This window comes from Rhinolophus hipposideros (assembly GCF_964194185.1).
Source record: "Rhinolophus hipposideros genome assembly, chromosome: 10".
NCBI lineage: Eukaryota > Metazoa > Chordata > Mammalia > Chiroptera > Rhinolophidae > Rhinolophus > Rhinolophus hipposideros.
This window is the reverse complement of record NC_138056.1, coordinates 50335767-50355705: the sequence shown is the minus strand read 5'-3', so window position 1 is coordinate 50355705 and position 19939 is coordinate 50335767. Positions and strand designations below refer to the sequence as shown.

Here is a 19939-nt window from a genome sequence, read left to right as displayed (position 1 = left end):
CATCACGTCTGGTCAAAGGACTTGGGCTTTGTGCTGGAGCTAAGGAATATTTTAAATAGGAGATGCATGCACGTAGGTGGAGGTACATTTTAGTCTAAACTAACATCTTAGAAAGATTCCTCTGGAAGTTGGATCAAGGTAATGGAATGGATTCATTCATGTGTTTCTCTCTCTTTTGCTATTCTAAATTTCTTCATATCAGAGAAGATATATTTAAAAATAGATTCAAAATAGTGCTCCAAAACAAAAACAAGACAAAACTGAACCCTTGTCAGGAATTCCTGGAGGATAGAAAGCAGATAAGATAAGATTGATCAGAGCTGCAGAAACCACAGCTTAAAGTGTATGGAAGTGGAAACTCCTACAGAGGTAAGAGTAACTCCAGAGAAAGTGGGCTGAGAGAATATATATAAGAAGCATGAAGGAGTCCTAGGTTACCTTCAAGGGCAAATTAATTAAAATTCTGCATTTGAAACAGCAGGGACAATCTCCGTTTTACAGTGGGCAGAGGTAGCAGAATTTTGACTCCTAGTATTTTAGGATAAAGAGAAAGATCTTCAAAGCTTTCAAAGAGAACGTAGAGCTAATGCCCCTCATTAACAACAGTGAACAAAGGAGCGGTTATCTTCAGAGCTATGAGGAAAATGATTTAGAACCACGAATTCTATACCTAATCAAACTAGCATTCAAGCATGAGGTCAAAATAAAGACATGTTTGGACAAGTGAAGATCTAGGTTTACCACTCACAGATAATCTCTGAAAAGCTAAACAACAAATAGTAATAATAATTACCACCAGAATTGTTGGTGATTAAGAATATTCACTTAAAAATATTATTTTTGCCCACGTATTAGATTAAAACGTTAAATAGGACTAAAATCCTTATAATGACAGCTGTCATGGGATCTTCCTTTACCATTGGCTCTAAGCTTAAACCAGATAATTTTCTAGAGAAAGTAAACTACCTACTTGAGGAGAACTAGTGTGGGAAGCGGAGCAGAACCCGAGTTAACTCCGTTATCTCTACAGTAGGTACAAGGAAGGGGAAAAGTAGCTCTGCAGTGGAAGAAAAATTACATTTCTTCACCCCAAGAGTAAATTTCTTATACGTTTGATAAATGGGGGGAGAAAAATCTTTCCCCTACTTGCTTTTCCATGACAACATACTAGGAGCCTAGTAAGGGGAGAGAGCTAAGGGTCTCAGCATTCAGTATGCATATATCCACTTAATGACCCTGCTTTTTTGATATGATACTCTTATATTTAACTGTGCTGACATTTCTATCCAGACGTCCTCTGTTTTACTGTCTGCAGAGAATAAACTTCCGGTTTTCTGCTGGGAAAGGGAAGGGCAAGGACTCAGTGGTGTAGAGTAGAGGACGAGATGTAGGGATCTAACTGCAACTGAAATAACTTTAGTTGAATCTGCCTTTAGTACTTTCCCCTTCCCCTCCACTTCATCTCCAGTTTCAGAAGTGTGTGGTGCTACTGGTTCCTGAGCCTTGTGGAGATTCTGCAGTGTAGATACATAGATCAGCTTTGCCCACTGTCACCTTTGGATTCTGCCTTGAGTCAGTTACTGCTTATCCATCTGTCATTGTCTCCTTTTTTGCTGCTCTTGCCTCTTTTCCGATTCTCTCCATCCTTCTGGATTTAATGCCTTTAAAACATTCCTTTGTTGTATTTCTAGTGAGATTTCAAGAAATAGGTGCCTGTGTTCAACCTGCCATCTTTACCAGGCACTCCTGAAGAATGTTCACTTTTAATTCCTTATATATTTCTATATTACCTAAAATGTATAATGAGAACCTACTGATTTTATGTACAATTTAAAATTTTTACTTTTAGAAAGCAGTTTTTTTAGGTATTAATTACATACTATGAATTTCACCCATACTAATTGTACAATTCAATGATTTTGTTAATTTTGTAAACTTGCGCAGTTATCACCACAGTCTAGTTTTAGAACATTCCCATCACCCCAAAAAGTTCCCTTGTGTCCTTTTACAGGTCATTCAAACTCCTATCCCTGTCCCTAGGAAACCACTGATCTTCTTTCTGTCTGTATAAATTTATCTTTTCTACACATTTTACATAAGTAGACTAATCCAACATATAGTCTTTTGTGTCTGGCTCCTTTTATTTAGCATAAAGTTTGTGAGGTTCATCCATTTTGTGGTATGTATCAGTACTTCATTCCTTTTTATGTCTGACTAATATTCCATTGTATTGCTATATTACTTTTTTTTAATCCATTCATCAATTAATGGGCATTTGGGTTGTTTCCACTTTTTGGCTATTATGAATAATGCTCATATGAACGTTCATGTCCAAATTTTTATGTGGATATATGTTTTATTTCTATTGGGTATATATCTAGAAGTGGAATTGCTCAGTCATATGCTTAACCTATACTTAACCTTTTGAGAACTACCAGACTATTTTCCACAGAAGCGGCACCATTTTACACTCCCACCAGCAATTATGAGGGTTCCAGTTTCTTCCTGTCTTCCCCCTATACTTGTTATTGTTTGTTTTTGAATATAGCCGTCTTAGTGGGTGTGAAGTGATATCTCATTGTAGTTTTGATTTGCATTTTCCGAATCATGGGTAATGATACTGAGCATCTTTTCATGTGCTTAGTGATCATTTTTTTATCTTCTTTGGAGAAATGTCTTTCCTGTTGTTGAACTCTGATTTAATTCCATTGTGGTCAAAGAATACATTTTTTGTGTTTTCAATCCTTTTAAATTTATTGAGATGTGTTTTATGGCCTCGCACATGGTATATTCTGAAGAATGATCCATATGTGGTTAAAAAGAATGTGTATTCTGCAGGCCTAGGGTGAAATGTTCTGTGTATCTCAGCTAGGTTGAGTTGATTGATAGTGTTGTTCAAATCTTCTATATTCTTGCTAATTTTCATTCTAGATCTATTAACCATTGAGACCTCTTTCAGTTCTGTCCCAGCTTTAACTTTTTGCTCGGCCCTTTTGAATCTTGTATGTGTATGCACACAGCCAGGCCTGTATGAGTAGTGTGGGGCCTCTCTGTAATGTCAGCTGTGCCTGTGAACAGACTCAGACATTTGTTTGCCCTTTCCAGAACTGCAGTCTTAGGCTAGTAGGTCCTAGCAGTTGGCGCTGTCATGCTACCACCTCTCGGAGGTCACATCACTGACAGCACACCTAGGCCTGGGTATTGCCCACTCCTCCAAATGAAAGGGAGCCTCTTGGACCATGTAGTGCTAGCTGACCCCCCCTGGAAGTACCTCCAGTCTGACGAAGGTGGGACGTGGTGGATAGGAGCATACCTGAGCCACCACCTCAGACATCCCTGCTGTTTTTACCCGAAGTTTTTACCCAAAGTTTTACCCAGAAGTTTTTAAATCATATTCATGTCTCAGCAACATAGATAAGTCTCCTAGAGGTTTTGTGGCACACCAAGCATGTTTCTATCTCAGGATCTTTTTCCTTCTTCTATCTGCCAGGTATATTCTTTTCCTAGCGAGTCCCAGGGATTGCTCTCTCCTTTCATTCAGGCCACTGCTTATCTGACTTTTCATTCGAGAGGCCATTCCATGACTGGTCTATCTAAAGTAATATTTCCCTTCTTCCAACCAATCTCTACTCTCATATTTGATCTTATTATTACTACTTGATACTTTGCTAATTAATATTGACTGTCTCTTCTTCTAAAATGTAAGCCATAGACCAGGGACTTAATTTTGTTCTTCAGTATAGGCCCAGACTGTAAAATAGAGCCTAATACCCAGTGAATGAATGAGTTGAAGTCACTGGCTTTTTTTAAAAAACAGGTGTGTGGTTATTAGACACAATGATAGTTTAATTGATTCCTTACCTCTTTCTAGCTCCTTACCATTTACAAAGTATTCTTATACTCACATAACTTCATTTCATCCTCCTAGTGGCCCTTTGAGCTAGCCAGAGAGCTGCTGTCATCATCCCCATTTTAGAGATGAGAAACTTGAGGCTTAGAGTAAAACAGCCTTGCACAAGGACACAGGATTAAGAAGTAAAAATTTGGGACAAAAATCTGTATCTCTTGATTCTGGTAGTTGTTTATACTAGCACCCAAAGCTATCACCTGTGGAAAACAGAATGTGTTGCTAAGAAAGGTGATGGAATCACTTTCTCTATAGAGTTTTAGGGAATAAACAAACATAGTGTTTATAGTATACATTAGCGAACCCTAAGGCTGCCCAATGATGACAAGGCTGCTGAGTTAACTTCAATTCCCATTTTGGGTTCCTAGTAAAACTCTGTTGAGTGGAATAGTGGGGAAAAAAGAAATTCAAGCAGAAAAATAGCAAAACATGTGCTTTGACAGTGAAAGAACCTCTATTGGATTTTAGAACTGAAAGTGACCTAAGATCACTTCTCAAATTATACACCTTCTTTTCCTTCACATTCCTCAAGTGACAAAACTTGAGACCAAAAGGATAGATGCATTGCCCGTGATCACCAAGGCTAGTTGCTTGCACATACCTGGCACTGTCACTTTTTAAATTATGCCCTGCACCGGAAGTCCTGTTAAAAATCTATGAGATTGCCAGTTTTCCTTAACCTTAGTCCATCCAGTGTGGTGAAGGCCAGTCTCCCACACAGTAACGGTAGCTCTAGTCTAATAGTCCGCTAGGTAAGATTTTCCACTTACTCTGTCATTCTGACTCCCAGCTGTCCTCTCTCCAGAGGCTCCAAATGGCAGGCAGGAGGGGGAACTCACCCTCCATCTCCTGTATCAGATGATGAGCTGCTTCAGGACATGGACCACATTTTTCATCTTTGTACCTTTATGTCAACAGTATCCAACACACCATCTTACTGAGCACCAAGTAGATGCTCTAAAAATATCGAAAACTGTTGAATTATATCAATATATATTAAAATATCCCTATTGCTGCTCTGGTCCTGTGCTATATTCATTTAATCTCTATCAAAAACCTCATGTTTTGGAGCTACGTTGTTTCTTGCATCTGTGTTGTAAACAGTAACGGTAGGATGTTTTTGCCTGGACCTGCCCCTAAACCTGCCACTCTTGGTTCAGCTTTGTCAGAGTTTGCATGGGAAAATTCAGATGCTGAGATTATAGCAGATCCAATTAGTGGTGCTGGTAAGGTTCATTCCAGGACACGGCAAAGAGTAGTGAAATGGATGGTATCCAGTCTGGGGAGAAACTCATTCATCTCTTGAGAGAAGGGGCTGCCGATGTTCTGTCTTCAGGTTGAGGCAAGGGTCCCTGAGGACATATGGGTGCAGAAGGATTTGGTAAAGACAGGAAAAGGAGGAGAGGCAAAAGCCTGTCTGCACTTCCATTAACCACAGCAGAAAGGAGCAAGAAATTACAATGATAAACTCCGTATAATTCCAAACTTTTGATCCCTTCCCTACATTTCGTGCTGTATTCACCTATTCAATGTGGAGAGTGAACCTTGTAGAATAAGGAGGAGCTATGACCTTGTCTTCAGGGTTTGGATTAGAGAAGCTTCCCAATCTCCATTTGGGCTTTGGGTGTGAGAAAGGGACTAAAAAGAGAGAAGCCAGCCGACTGAGTTCCTCACTGGCTACACAAAGGTGGAGAGCTTGGAGGCTGATGTGGGTTTCAGCAGAGGTGCCCGGAAAAGGTTTCTTTGGTGAGGGCTTGGGGGAGTGGGATCCTGGTAGCGTAAGTTCCATGTCAGCTGGACCTGATGAACCTGGCTTTCCTCCGCTGTACAGAATGTGAAGACGGTATCTGAGACCCCTGCAGTGCCACCAGTTTCAGAAGATGAAGATGATGATGATGACACCGCCCCACCTCCAGTGATTGCTCCGCGCCCCGAGCACACAAAATCCGTGAGTCTTTGGGGGCGCAAACAGCTCTGTGATTTAGTAGAGTTTGGAGGGCAAGGGTTGGTGCTGAGCCTCGAGGTTTCATATTCTGGTAGGGGTCATTAGATTTTGGAGCTGGTGAGATCACTGAACCACCTTGATTGAAAGGTGCTTGCTTTATGATGAAAGACAATAAGGAGTATATATACTTACTGTGTATTTGCAGATAGTACCGATGTGTCCTAAATAATTGGTGTTTATACCAACCCAGCCCTAGTTTACTTAGCCTGATTTCCACAGACAGGAAGTTATACAGAATTAATGTTACTTAGTGCAGGACTCACATAAATTATTCCCATCTCCCGGGAAGCAACAAATTAGCCTGCTGCAGATCCTTTCTTCTCTGTTAAATGTGCAGCGTTCAGCCTCTTAGAACCTCATTGATAATATTGAAAGACCCAAGGGAGTGGATAGATACCTTAGTGCTATTAATATGCTGGACATCCGGAGTGCATTCTGATGCCTAATGTTGGCAGTGATTTTTATTTCACTTCCTTGGAGGTTCTTGCATCTCAAAATAGCCACAGTCCCTCTGCCCTCACTTTGCACAGCATGGTGCTCATGCCTTTTACTTGATTTAGCGTCATTGAGCACTGAGCTATCATAAGATGTCACTCTACTGGTGTTTCTTTGCTTGGACTTTTTATTATGACAAGAGCTTCACAATGAAAGAATGATGTAGAGCTTAACCTCTGTGATAATACAAAAAAAGGCTGCCTTTGTTTTTTTATTTTATTTTACTTTTATTAGCTTCAGGTGTACAAAACAACATAGTGATTAGACATTTATATACCTCACAAAGTGATGACCCCAATAAGACTATTCCTCATCTGACACTGTACATAGTTATTCCAATATTGTTGACTATATTCCCTATGCTGTACTTTACATCCCCATGCCTAGCTTTTTCAATTATAGTTGACATTCAGTGTTATTTTGTATTAGTTTCAGGTGTACAGCATAATGGTTAGACATTTATATAATTTTTCAAGTGATCCCCTCAATAAGTCTAGTACCCCTACCTGACACCCTACATAGTTTTTACAATATTATTGACTATATTCCCCATTCTGTACTTTATATCCCTGCACTATTTTCCAGTTACCAATTTGTACTTTTTAATCCATTCACCTTTCTCACCCAGCCCCTCAACCTCCTCCCATCTAGTTAGCTTGTTCGCTGTATCCATGAGTCTCTTTCTGTTTTGTTTGTTTGTTTATTTTGTTCTTTAGATTCCACATATAAGTGAGATTGGATAGTATTTGTCTTTCTCACTCCGACTTACCATAATACCCTCTAGGTCCATCCATGTTTTTGCAAATGGAAAGATTTCATTCTTTGTTATGGCACAGTAATATTCCATTGTGTAAATATATCACCTCTTATTTATCCAGTCGTCTATTGATGGACACTTGGGTTGCTTCCATATCTTAGCTATTGTAAGTAGTGCTGCAGTGAACATAGGGATGCATATATCTTTTCGAATTAGTGTTTTGGATTTCTTTGTATAAATACCCAGGAGTGGAATTGTTGGGTCATAAGGTAGTCCTATATTTAACTTTTTTGAGGAACCTCCATACTGTCCCATAGTGGCTGCACTAATTTGCAATCCCACTAGTTGTGCACAAGGGATCCCTTTTCTCCACATTATTGAGGATGGCCATTCTGTCAGGTGTGAGGTGATATCTCATTGTGGTTTTTATTTACATTTCTCTGATGATTAGGACATTGAGTATCTTTTCATATGACCATTGGCCATCTGTATGTTCTCTTTGGAAAAATGTCTGTTCAGGTCCTCTGCCCATTTGTTAATTGGATTGTTTGTTTTTTGGTGTTGAGGTGTATGAAGTTTTTATAAATTTTGGATATTAACCCCTTATCATATGTATCATTGGTGAATACGTCCTCATTCAGTAGGATGTCTTTTCGTTTATAAAAAGGCTGCCTTTGGCCACTATGGAAGGCAGTGTGGAGGTTCCTCAAGAAATTACGAATAGAATTACCATATGACCCAGCAATCGCTCTCCTGGGTATCTACCCCAAAAATATAAAAGCATTTTTCTATAGAGACACGTGTACGCCAATGTTCATTGCAGCTTTGTTTACGGTGGCCAAGACATGGAAACAACCAAAATGTCCTTCGATAGATGAATGGATAAAGAAGTTGTGGTACATATACACAATGGAATACTATTCAGCGTTAAGGAAAGATGATATAGGAACATTTGTGACAACATGGATGGATCTCGAGAGAATAATGCTAAGTGAAACAAGTCAGACAGAAAAAGCAGAGAACCCTATGATTTCACTGATATGTGGTATATAAACCAAAAAGAACAAGACAAACAAATGAGAAACAAAAACTCATAGACACAGACAATAATTTAGTGGTTACCAGAGGGTAAGGGGGTGGGGGGTGGGTGATGAGGGTAAAGGGGATCAAATATATGGTGATGGAAGGAGAACTGACTCTGGGTGGTGAACACACAATGGGATTTATAGACGATGTAATACAGAATTGTACACCTGAAATCTATGTAAATTTACTAACAATTGTCACCCCAATAAAATTAATTAAAAAAAAAAAAAAAAGGCTGCCTTTGGATTAGAGCATTCAGGGAGATGTTCAAGCAGAAGTTAGTAGACTGACTGTGGGACATGCTGTGAGGAAATTCAAGGAGATTAGGTGAGCTCTGAAGATGAAAACTTATAAACAGAATCTGTGGAGTCACCCTTTCTGTAGGTCACAAAGTCACCTTAAAGAAAATGAGCTTCAAAATCGGAGAATTGTCAAGATACCTCCCATTGCTATGGCCTTTTTTTCGTTTGTAAGCATGTTCATTTAGAAATTTTATTCCCACTAAATCATGAACTTCTTAAAAATAGAAGAGGTACATACATACATACATACATACATATGTGTGTGTATATATATGTATTTGCAGTGCTTAATATAGTTCTTGGCAGGTATCAGAAAAGCAGTAAATAGTGAATGAATGAATCAAGCAATCAATACATTTGATATTCATAGCATTCCTTTCTAAAAAGGCATTGTTAATTCTTAATTTATAGAAGAAGCTGAGATGTGGAGTGGTGAATTGATGTATCCAAAGTCTCTTAGTAAACAAAAGAGCCAGGACTGAAAGCAGGTAATGGACTCCAGGTCCAGGTTGTTTCCCACCATAGCACGGTGGCCTTTTTGTGTGTGCAGATCTGTGCTGGGTGCCAAAGAAGGAGATTAGAGAAGAAAAAGGCAGGATTTGTGCCCGCAAGGAGCCATGTCAGGAGAACGAAAGAAGGATAAGACGTGAAAGTACAGGCCTTAAGGTGCCAGAGATGTGGTTGGTCTACAGGTATAAGAATAGAAAATTAAGAAATCATTATGCTTGAGTAGTCAGGAAGCTCTAGTCTCTGATATCAATGTCTTGAATTAAGTTTTCTTCCATTTCCACCTATTAAAATCCTGTCCATCCTTCAAGATTTAGGTGAAGAATCCCATTTATTTATTCATTGATTTATCAAACTTTTATCTGAATGCATGTTTCTTGTTAGGCAACTGGTTAGACACATGAACTGAGGGATGAATGACTGTCTTCCTAGGGTGTGTAGACTAGCCAAAAGATAGTTGTGGTATTTTTATGAAAAAAGTCTGATAAATGCCTTGAAGTATCTTCTGGGGAAAGGGAGTATAACTCATAATCACGTCTTCTGAACCTCAATTGTGTGTGTGTGTATGTAGTTTATTCATTTTTTATGACATTTATCCCTTTCTGCCTTATAGTTATGACTTTCTCACAAGACTTTCTTCACAAGAATAGAGGATGGGGCAGCATTTTGCACAGCAAGGGAAGAGTAGATTCTCAGTAAATGTTTAAGTAAATGAATGAATAGGAAATATAATAATATTAGCGAAATTTTGAAAGCTTAAAGTCTGTTGGGCATGATTTTAATCATTTCACATTAATTAATTACTACAACGCCATCAGATAGGTATCATAAATATCACCCTTTTACAAATGAGGAAACTGAAGCACAAAGAAGCTCAGTAATCTGCTCAAGGTCATACAAATGGTAAGAATAAGATTTGGGATTTAAGCCCAGGCAGTCAAGTTCCAGAGTCTGGTCTAAATGACTATACCCTACAGCCTCATCAAAGACAATCGTAGTTCCTTCTCTGCAAGGTTTCATATTTTAAAGAGGGAGTAACTCAAAAGAAGATACTGTTAAGTATTATCTTAACAATGCAAAATGCAGTGGGAATACAGGATATTCATTTCAGTTTGGGAAAGAATAGAATTTTGAGCTGATACGGGTTCCTATATGATGATAGAATTGTCTTTAAATCATTTTTGTTGAGAGTGTCTCACCTGTATTAATATCTTCAGTGTTCAGACTCTCACTAACCTCTGTTGTGTATACTGAGATTGAGGATGGGCCTGGGCACAGAGGAGGAGGAACATAGATTTTGACCTAGGAGAAGGGATGCGTTTGTTGGGATTTGATCTTCTGTGGATGTTCTAACACACACACTTAAGAGAGACTCCAGAGATTCACTTCCCAATGTTAACAACGGTTGGCCTTGCCACATTCTTGCACCAACAATGCAGGTATACACACGGTCTGTGATTGAACCACTACCTATTACTCCAACTCGGGACGTGGCAACATCTCCCATTTCACCTACTGAGACTAATACCACTCCTCCAGATGCTCTGACCCGGAATACTGAGAAGCAGAAGAAGAAGCCTAAAATGTCTGACGAAGAGATCTTGGAGAAATTACGTAAGCATTTGCAGCTTTCTGAACCTTCCTCTGGTATATGCTTAGTTGAGCAAAGATGGAATTTTGTTGCCGTAAAGATCCCAGTCATAAGCTTGCTCTGTGTGGCTGGCTAGCTATGCTCGATAGCCACAAACTGTACTTCTCCTTACCCTGTCACTGTACCCACCTCCTCTGTCTCACCAGCCTTAGTTGGATACCACATGAGGATGGGAATGTGATGAGAGCCTTTTCCTTTCAAAGGCTGGGCATCTTTCAGCCCAAGGCGTGGGTTTGTAGATGGCAGATAACTTTCATCTAGTGAATAGTATGAAATGTTGTGTTGAGAAAGACTGAGGCCTTGTCCATACTTGGTAGGAAAGAGTGCTGTGATTTATTTTATTATTATTATTATTAATAATAATAATTATTATTATTAATATGTTTGCTATTGACCTAAGGGAAGACAGATCTGCCATCTTGGTTATAGGAAAAGAGGGAAAGGAAACTAACATTTTGTAAGCGTGGACTATGTACCAAATGACAAACAAGGTATTTTCTTGATTCCCCCCCCCCCCACTTATTCCTTATGTTAACCCTGTGAAGACAGACATTATATTCCTCATTTTTTGCAGTTAAGGTATTTGAGGCTCAGGGATGTTAAATACCTTGCCCCAAATCACACAGCTGGAGAGTGACGGGACTGGGGTTAAAACACAGCTTGGGCTCCCATAATTAGAGCACGTTGCCTCTTGCTCTCGGGTGGAAACTTAACATTTTACAGTTTTCAGTGGCCAGAAATGGGGGTATATTAGGGTAGTTTGCTCTTGTGCTTCAGTAAACTGCAAGATAATTTATATTAGAAGGAAGGACTAGGTTGGTCTGTGGGCTTGAAACAATCATTTGACAAGGCCTTTGATTTATTCTTTGTACCTACCTACTTCTAAAGAGGGTTTGATGTGACTGAATTGGCCAAATCTGTGAGGTGGCATTGCTTTCTACAGCCAAGGTTTCTGTTTCTTTAGCCTAGCAGCTCTCAGATTTCTCCCTGATATTCTTGTTTGACTTTTTAAAAAATGTTTCACTCTTTTCCAAGTTGCCCTTGCCCAGAGCCCTTATGAAATGACGAAGTGAGAAAAGCCACTTACATAGTCGTCTGTTTGCTTCCATATGTAGTGTTTTTATCTGACCCAGATTAAAAAGAACAAACCAGCAATACATAGAATTGTGGAAAGCAGACTGGCCTGGTAGTTAAGGACACTTGGGGTGAAGCCCCAGCTCTGCTACCAACTTGGCTCTTAGGCAATTTCCTACTGTTCTCTTTTTTGTATCTTTTAAAATAGGGATGTTAATACCTGTCTCATTTGTAAAGCAAACAATATATGTAAAAAGTCCCAAATCATAGTAATTGGTATTAAGGGAAAGCACTTTGGAGTGGGAGACCAAAACCCAACTCCTAATCTCAGTTCTGACAGCAGTTGGCTGTGTGACTTTGGAGGACCTCTCTTCCTTCCTGTGGACCTCAGTTGCACCAACTCTTGAATACAAGTTGTGAAACCCAGTGAACTCTCTCATACCTCTATGTCTTTGCGTTTGAAGTACTTCCTGTTATAACCCCTTCTCAACTTTCCCTCCATGGCTAACTCCTACTTACCCTGTAAAAATCAGTCCAGATATCACCTCCTTTCTGAAGCCTTTCCAATCTGTATTTTGTGCCTCTTTCTGTATCCCCTTGCTGTCTATCACAAAAATTACTATATTTTCATGGAACTTTATGCTTGTCTATCTTCTCCATGAAACTGAACTTCTTGAAAGCAGAGATGGTCTTTACTGTCTTACCTATTTCTTTATTCCTAGCACTCAACATAAGGCTTGGTACATAGTTAGTAAGCATATTAAATAAGCAAATGTTTATTGAATGAATGAATTTAAAAATGAATAAATGGCGTTTAGGAGTTTATAAATGGAACAAATTATGATAAATAAAAGCAGTAAGGAGATGAAACTTTTGGCTGGAACTTATGGGGGAAAGCTAAGGACCTGCTTAGTATGGTTTTTGGGTATTGGAGGTACCTTTGCCAGCTCTAGGGTTTGGGGAAACATGGGGCCTGTTTTGTACCTTGATCTGGGAAAAAATGATTCATGCTCTCTGTTTCTTTCAAAGGGAGCATAGTGAGTGTTGGCGATCCTAAGAAGAAATATACACGGTTTGAGAAGATCGGACAAGGGTTAGTAGGGGCATTTTCTTTCTCTAGAAATGACTTCAAATTGTGTGCGCTGGTGTATATGATTTTGCTTTTGTTTTGCCTGCCATAAATCTTGTTCCTCTTTACCCCTCACCCATCTGGAGGTGTTACGTTAGGCTGACTTTAGGTTTGGCAGAATTATGCTTAATATGAGAGATGTGCCATTAGCTGACCATGTTGCTACAAGTACCCCTGTAGTGAGAGTGAAAAAAATCTATTTTCTTAGCATAAAACCTGCTTCCCAAATTACAGCTCTGCTTTTCCAGATGAACCCTGTTTACATGGTGCTGGGATCTACTAGCACCAGTATGACACGGAAGACATGCAACTGCAGACCCTTACGCTAGCGTAGTGGGACCTGTGTTTCTAGGTGCATGCCAGAATCCATGTCTTCTGTTCTCTGGTTCCTTCTTTGCATCGTGTATGCTGCCCTCGGTGTACTGAACTCAGTACATCTTAATTGAGTCCTGTTATGTGCTAGACACTGGGCATGCAGCTACGTATCAGAGACAGTTTCTGGCTTCAAAGACCTCGTGTCTACAGAAGGAGATAGACAGTCAGACAAAGAATTATGATACAGTTGACCCTTGAACGACACAGGTTTGAACTGGGTGGATTCACACGATTTTTTAAATAAATACTGTAAATGTATTTTCTCTTCCTTATGATTTTGTTAACATTTTTTTCCCCTCTAGCTTACTTTATTGGAAGAATACAGTGTACAACACATATACCATGCAAAATATAAGGCTTCGGTCAACAATAGGATATTAGTATTTAAGGTTTTGGAGAATCAAAAGTTATATGCAGATGTTTGACTACGTGGGGGTTGGTGCCCCTAACTCCTGCGTGTTTAAGGGAAACCTGTATACTCTGATAAGTCTTGAAAGTGTTTGGCTATTGTTTTGAGCAAAAGCAGCCAGACATAAACAAGCAGATACGGTATGACTTTATTTATATGAAATTCAAGAATAGACAAAACTAACATATGCTAATAAACGTCGGAATAATGGTTGTAAATGAGAAGGGGATGTTGAGTGGGAAGGGGCATGAAGGGACCTTTAAGGACGATGTTGGTGGTGAACACGTGGGTGTGTACCTATTGAAAATCCATCAAGTTGTTCACTTAATATTTGGGCGAATTGCTTGAGGTGAGTTATACCTCTATATGAAAAAGAAAAACAATGAGATTTCTATAGACCTACCCAAACAGCTAAAATTAAAAAGAAACTGGGAAAAAAAAACCCCAAAAAGTCTGGCTTGTAGGAAGCTCTCAGTGTTAGTGGAATGACAGCGTTGTTGCTAACGAATTCAGTGATGTTTTCTGTTGTAGTTTTTTTCCTATTCATCCAAGAACTTCTGAAAATAAAGTATTGCATAATGTACTGGTGTTGTATTTATACAGCATTCTACAGCTTGCTTCTGTTATTTGCATCTATTGTTTAGTTAATCCTTAAAACAACTCTGGGCTTGAGTGGATCTCGTTTTTCCCTTGTGTAGTGCTTTTTCTACCAGACATGCTTTTGTGAGTCTGCACTGGTATAGGGTAGTTAACACCTTGAAAAGGAATTATTTTCCTTGCCTCAGAGTAATCTGGGATGGCATTTCTTTTTGCTAATTACATTGAGATATTGAGAATGTAGCAAAAAGGTACATGGGCAAGTATGAGCAAGTCAGTCCCTTCTTTGGACTTCAGTTTCTTCACAAATTTAAGGGAGAAAAGTTGTGGATTTAGGGTCTTTCACCTCCAAAACTTCTGACTTTTCAATTTTATTCAGATGTATGAGGCCCATAAATAGGAAACACATACAAAATGTGTTTTCCTTGCTATTTGACAGGTCTGTCAGTGTAAGGGAGGAATGAAATATTTATTAAATCACCTATGCTGATGTTTTCATGTTCCATAATTTTAAAAATATAAATGCCAAATAAATATGATGTATTGGTACTATTATAATTTTTGCTTGTTTTTCCCTTTAAGACCTGAAAAACAATTGGTTTTTTTTTTTGGACTCGGAATTCACATGTCTAATCAGTGGGCCTGAGGAGCTAGGTTTCTGTAATAATAGAGACATGTCCCAAAATGTCCATCTCCCAAGACCTGGGCATACTTGCCTTTTAAGAATAGTGCATCTCCGGGTGGCCAGCTAGCTTATTTGGTTAGAGCACTGTGCTCTTAACAACAAGATTGCTGGTTCGATCCCCACATGGGCCACTGTGAGCTGCACCCTCCACAACTAGATTGAAACAACTACTTGACTTGGAGCTGATGGGTCCTGGAAAAACACACTTAAAATAAATAAAAGTTTTTTAAAAAAAGAAAGAATGGTGCATCTGGTAGGGCGGGAGAATGGGCATAGGAAGATAGACAGCTTTATGACAAGATGGCTAGAGATAGGATGATCAAGGAAATAATTGCCAATGCAAATAACGCAATGTTTATTTGATAGCCCATATCTCATGATCATAATTTTTTGGCATGTAGTTAGGATCCCAACTAAAGAGTGGTGGTTAGGAAGCTGGTGACCGTAATTTCTAGCTGCAAGACAAACTTACAATTGACTTTTTTTCCTGAATTGACCTGATTTTCCTGGGAAGCATAACCTCGGGGCTTGCCTAGAAGTGCATTTTTGCAATACATGGAATTACATTTCTTCAAATTGCATTATATATATCTGACATATGGCATATAAAATTATAAATGGTATTGTATATCATCACCTACAAATATACAGGGTTTGTGGTTATAGGCATAAAATGAGGTTTTCAGTTGTTTAGAATGGACATGATTACTTTCCAAGCATTATTCCTAGTATTTTCCCCCCTTCCTCCCTCCATCCCTCTTTCTCTTTGTGTGAATGTACGTATGTATGTATAGGGAGGATACCTTGGGGGTAGGGTAGAAGTAGTATCAGATTTCCTGGAAGGATATCTGTTCGAGAAAGCATATTTAATATTTTATGTTTGAAAAAAATGAAAAAGAAAAACCTGTTCTACAAACTGCCAAATAAAATTCATGTATCCTCTTGATAGGATACATGTTGAAAAACATTGTTTTACAGGATCATAGTACCGTGTTTCCCCGAAAATAAGACCTAACCAGAAAATAAGCCCTAGCATGATTTTTCAGGAGGGCATCCCCTGAACCTAAGCCCTAATGCGTCTTTTGGAGCAAAACTTAATATTTAAGACCTGGTCTTATTTTTGGGGAAACACAGTATCATCAAAGCGAGAAGGGCACTTTGAGATTATTTTAGATTAATGTGGTTTTCAAGTTTTTATAGGTTTTTAGTAGTTCTCATTTTTAATGTAAATTTTAATTGAATAATTGTACAACTTGATGACTTTTCATAAAGTGAACACACCCAGGTAAGCAGTACCCAGATTAAGAAACAGAACATGACTGTTGCCCCAGAAGCCCATATCCCATTTTGCTACAAATATAAGCCATTCCCCACCTCACTCTGAAAATTTCCCTAGGTCCCCTTTCCCTTCACTTCTCAACTCCAGTTGCAAATCATAGCTCTAATCTTACCTTAGTTTCCAGATGAAGAGTTTGAGGCTACAAGAGGGTTAAAGCAACTTGGCAAGGGTGATGGAGGAGAGGAGATGAGGAAGAAAGAGCAGGAAATTAGTATAGTATATTGAAGACCTATTATATTCTACGCACTTGGCTAGTGCTTTACGAACTAATCGATTTAAATTCTCTTATATGCTTTTATCTCATTATCTTCACTTTGCAAATGAGGAAAGTGAAGCTCAGAGAATAACTTGCTCAGGATCATATAGCTGGTAGGTACTAGATAGAAGTTCCAGATTGGAACTCAGGTCTTTTGGGTACTAGAGCCTGTGTGCTCTTTACACACTGTCTCTCAAATACAAGAAGGTGAGGGGGCAGTGGGGAGGGATAGTTTTGCTATTATGAACACTTGCATTGCCAGATTGTGTGTAGAGCTGCACTTGACAAATTTAACACCTGTTTTCTCCCCCCCCCCCCCACCTGTTGTACAGTGCGTCAGGCACTGTGTACACTGCAATGGATGTGGCCACGGGACAGGAGGTGAGTACCCGCCACCAACTATTGCTCCTTCAGTTCTGCTGTTTCTTGGTTAAATATCAGCCCTTCTTAGCTCAGTAGGGATACCTTCAGTTTCTTTTTTTCTTTTCTTTTTTTTTATTTACTGGATGCTGCTGTTTTTGTTTTTGTTTTTTTAAGTTTCAAGTGTACAAAACAATGTAATAGTCAGACATTACTCCCCTCACAAAGTGATAATGGCCCCCAATCTACTGCCCCTCTGACATCGTATATAGCTGTTACTATACCATTGACTGTATTCCCTATGCTGTCCTCCACATCCTGTGTCTATACGTGTGTGTGTGTGTGTGTGTGTGTGTGTATGTATATATATATATATGTTCATTCAATATTGTTCAGTGTCAGCTTCAGGTGTACAGTGCACTGGTCAGGCATCTACACAGTACATGAAATGATCCCCCTGATAAGTCCAAGCCCATCTGGCACCCACATAATCTTTACAACGTTATTGATTTTATTCCCCATACTGTATTTCATATCCCCATGACTATATTGAGGCTACTAATTTGTACTTTCTAATCCCTTTACCTTCCCTCCTATTTCGACCCCCCTTCCATCTAGCAACCATCAGTTTTTTTGTTTCTTGTTTTTTCTCCTATGTCTTTGAGTCTATTTCTGTTGGGACACTTTTAGTTTCTTACTGTAGCGGACTAGAACTAAACAGAGGAGGAGTAACATGGTGAGACAGATTTTGGAATCATAGTGGCTACAGTGTGGAGAACAGATTGGACGAGATAAGAATGGAACAGGTGAGTCAGGAGGGTATTGTGTAACTCCAGGTGAGACATGATGGTTTGGACTAAGGTGGTGGCATAGTATAAGTGGATGGATTGGACAGAATTTGGTGATTGAATGTGAGGGTGCCTCACAGAGAATGAGGTTAGTCAAGGAGAAAGAAATAGGTGGAGGTGTGGATTTGAAGAAGTTGGATGCTGCCTGAGAGACATTCCTGTGGAACTGCCTAGTGAACAATTGTTTATCCACATTTGGTGCTTGGGAGAGAAACCGGACATAGGAGAAATTTAAACACATGTCTCTTGGCTCCTACTCTGGTTGTCCTTCCATTCCTCTGTGTCCAGGATTCCAGTAGGCATTGAAGTCCTCATTCGAAGGCATCTCTTTGTTTTTCTCATTTCATTAAGCTGGCAGAACTCCGACCTTACTGCCAAGACCTGCTGACTCAAGATCTTATCTTCAGCAGAAGGAGGCCACGAAAGGAATGAGAATAGTTGGGCTTTCCTTGCATTCTCCTCTGTTTGCAGAGTGGGAATGTTGGCAGGCGGGCTGTGGATGGAAGCTGCCTGGGAAAGCTCATAGTTCAGAATACTGGGGCTCAGAGGTTGAGAGAGGTACCTCCTACTCCAATGAAAATCAAATCGGGCTGCTCGGAGGAAGGCTGCTAGGACCTGCTTGTATGTGTGTGGTGACTGAAACCCTTTGGTGCACTGGAGAAGCCATGATTAATAGGGACAGCACATATCTCACTGTGCTCACTGAGTCTTTTACAAGTGCCTAAGCCAAACAGTGAGGCTCCACTGAAGGTAAGTCAACTTTTTAAGAAAAATCATCATTATGGTTAAGGATTTCTTAATTGTTCTTTGAGGTGAGACTCCATCCACCGAAATGTTTACCTTTAGGAACTTACAGAACCTTGGACAAGTCATTTGACCTTGGACCTCATTTGACCCCCCTGAGCCTGAATTTTACTTATTTATAAAATGTGCATGATAACATATGCCTCACAAAAGTGTTGAGAGAATTCAGGAAAGCAGTGGATGTGAAAATACATCATCAACTTTAAGAATTACATATTTATTTATTTTTATTTGTGCATATTTATTTATTCTACACAGCGTTTACTGAACATTTGCTTTATGCCACACCTTGTGCTAAGAATAAGAACTATATGAAAGATTCAGTCCTGGGCAGTTGCTCAGGCATTAAAGTCATATATAAATGTAAGAAACCAACTTCCCATTGTGTACATATAAAACCTATAGTGCTGGCAGGAGGGAAGCTGTGTTAAAATAATGGTGAGGAAGGAAGGATGATGTCATTGTACCAATTTTAAATGTGATGAATTGGAGGCAGAGATAGAAAAGAGGAGGTTATACTAACCCTACAAAGAACCCTATGAGGTAGGTAGTGTCATTTCCTTTTCACTGATGAGGAATTTGGGGCCCAGGGAGTTTACGTAACCTTTGCACGGTTGTACAGTTGGCAAGCACTGGGTTAGAAACTTTTGATTCTAAAACCTAAACCTGTGCTTTCTGGGCTGCCAGGCCACAGCAGAGCTCAGGGGAGGCACTAGGGCCCCTTGTCGTGTTTCTGGCCTCTGGAGCCGTCCAGCCATTGAGGGGAGGCAGGTTGATGATGGGCAGTTCCTGGAAGGCCAGGCGGCTGCGTGTGTGAGAAGCTGCCCATGGGAAACAGAAACTTGACTTCACTATGGGCTGTCTTGTGGTTACCAAGCTATGAATGGAAGCGAGTCCATTAGGGTGGCTAATGCAGTGTGGTCAGGAAAGCTGCATTTCCTGCCTCAGGGAGTATCAATCTTTAGTGGAGCTGGCCAGATGCGCTTAGTCTTTGTGAGTGATGCTTATGGGGAATTCTCCAGCTCGGTAGCACAGAGCTGTCGTCTGCCACATACAGGAAGTTTAGCATGTTAACGCTGGGAGGTCTTCCAGAAATAATCCAACAATTATTTCTCAAGCCCATTTTTGGAAGGAATGTATGTAATAGAATAGACTGGAAGAGGCTTTGGAATCATCTGGACACGTGAGCATTGATTATGACCTTGGGCAATTTGCTTGCAGTCTTAAGCCTCGATTTCCTTACCTAGCTAATGATTTTTACTTGGCAGAGTTGTTGTTACGTTTTACTGAGAGAATGTAGGTAGAGCACCTAGCACAACACCTGGCACACAGTAGGCATTCAGTAAATAGTAG

General features: G+C 39.7%; 1 protein-coding gene across 6 annotated transcripts in view; it reads left to right on the top strand.

Annotated features, from left to right (window-relative positions):
* PAK1 (p21 (RAC1) activated kinase 1) overlaps positions 1-19939 on the top strand; it is a 191304-nt gene that overhangs the window by 155733 nt on the left and 15632 nt on the right. For all 6 annotated transcript variants that reach the window (XM_081063763.1, XM_081063766.1, XM_081063762.1 and 3 more), the window contains 4 exons: positions 5739-5855; positions 10499-10673; positions 12814-12877; positions 16907-16955. In XM_081063763.1, coding sequence (XP_080919889.1) covers positions 5739-5855; positions 10499-10673; positions 12814-12877; positions 16907-16955 — 405 coding nt within the window. The remainder of the gene's footprint in view (positions 1-5738; positions 5856-10498; positions 10674-12813; positions 12878-16906; positions 16956-19939) is intronic.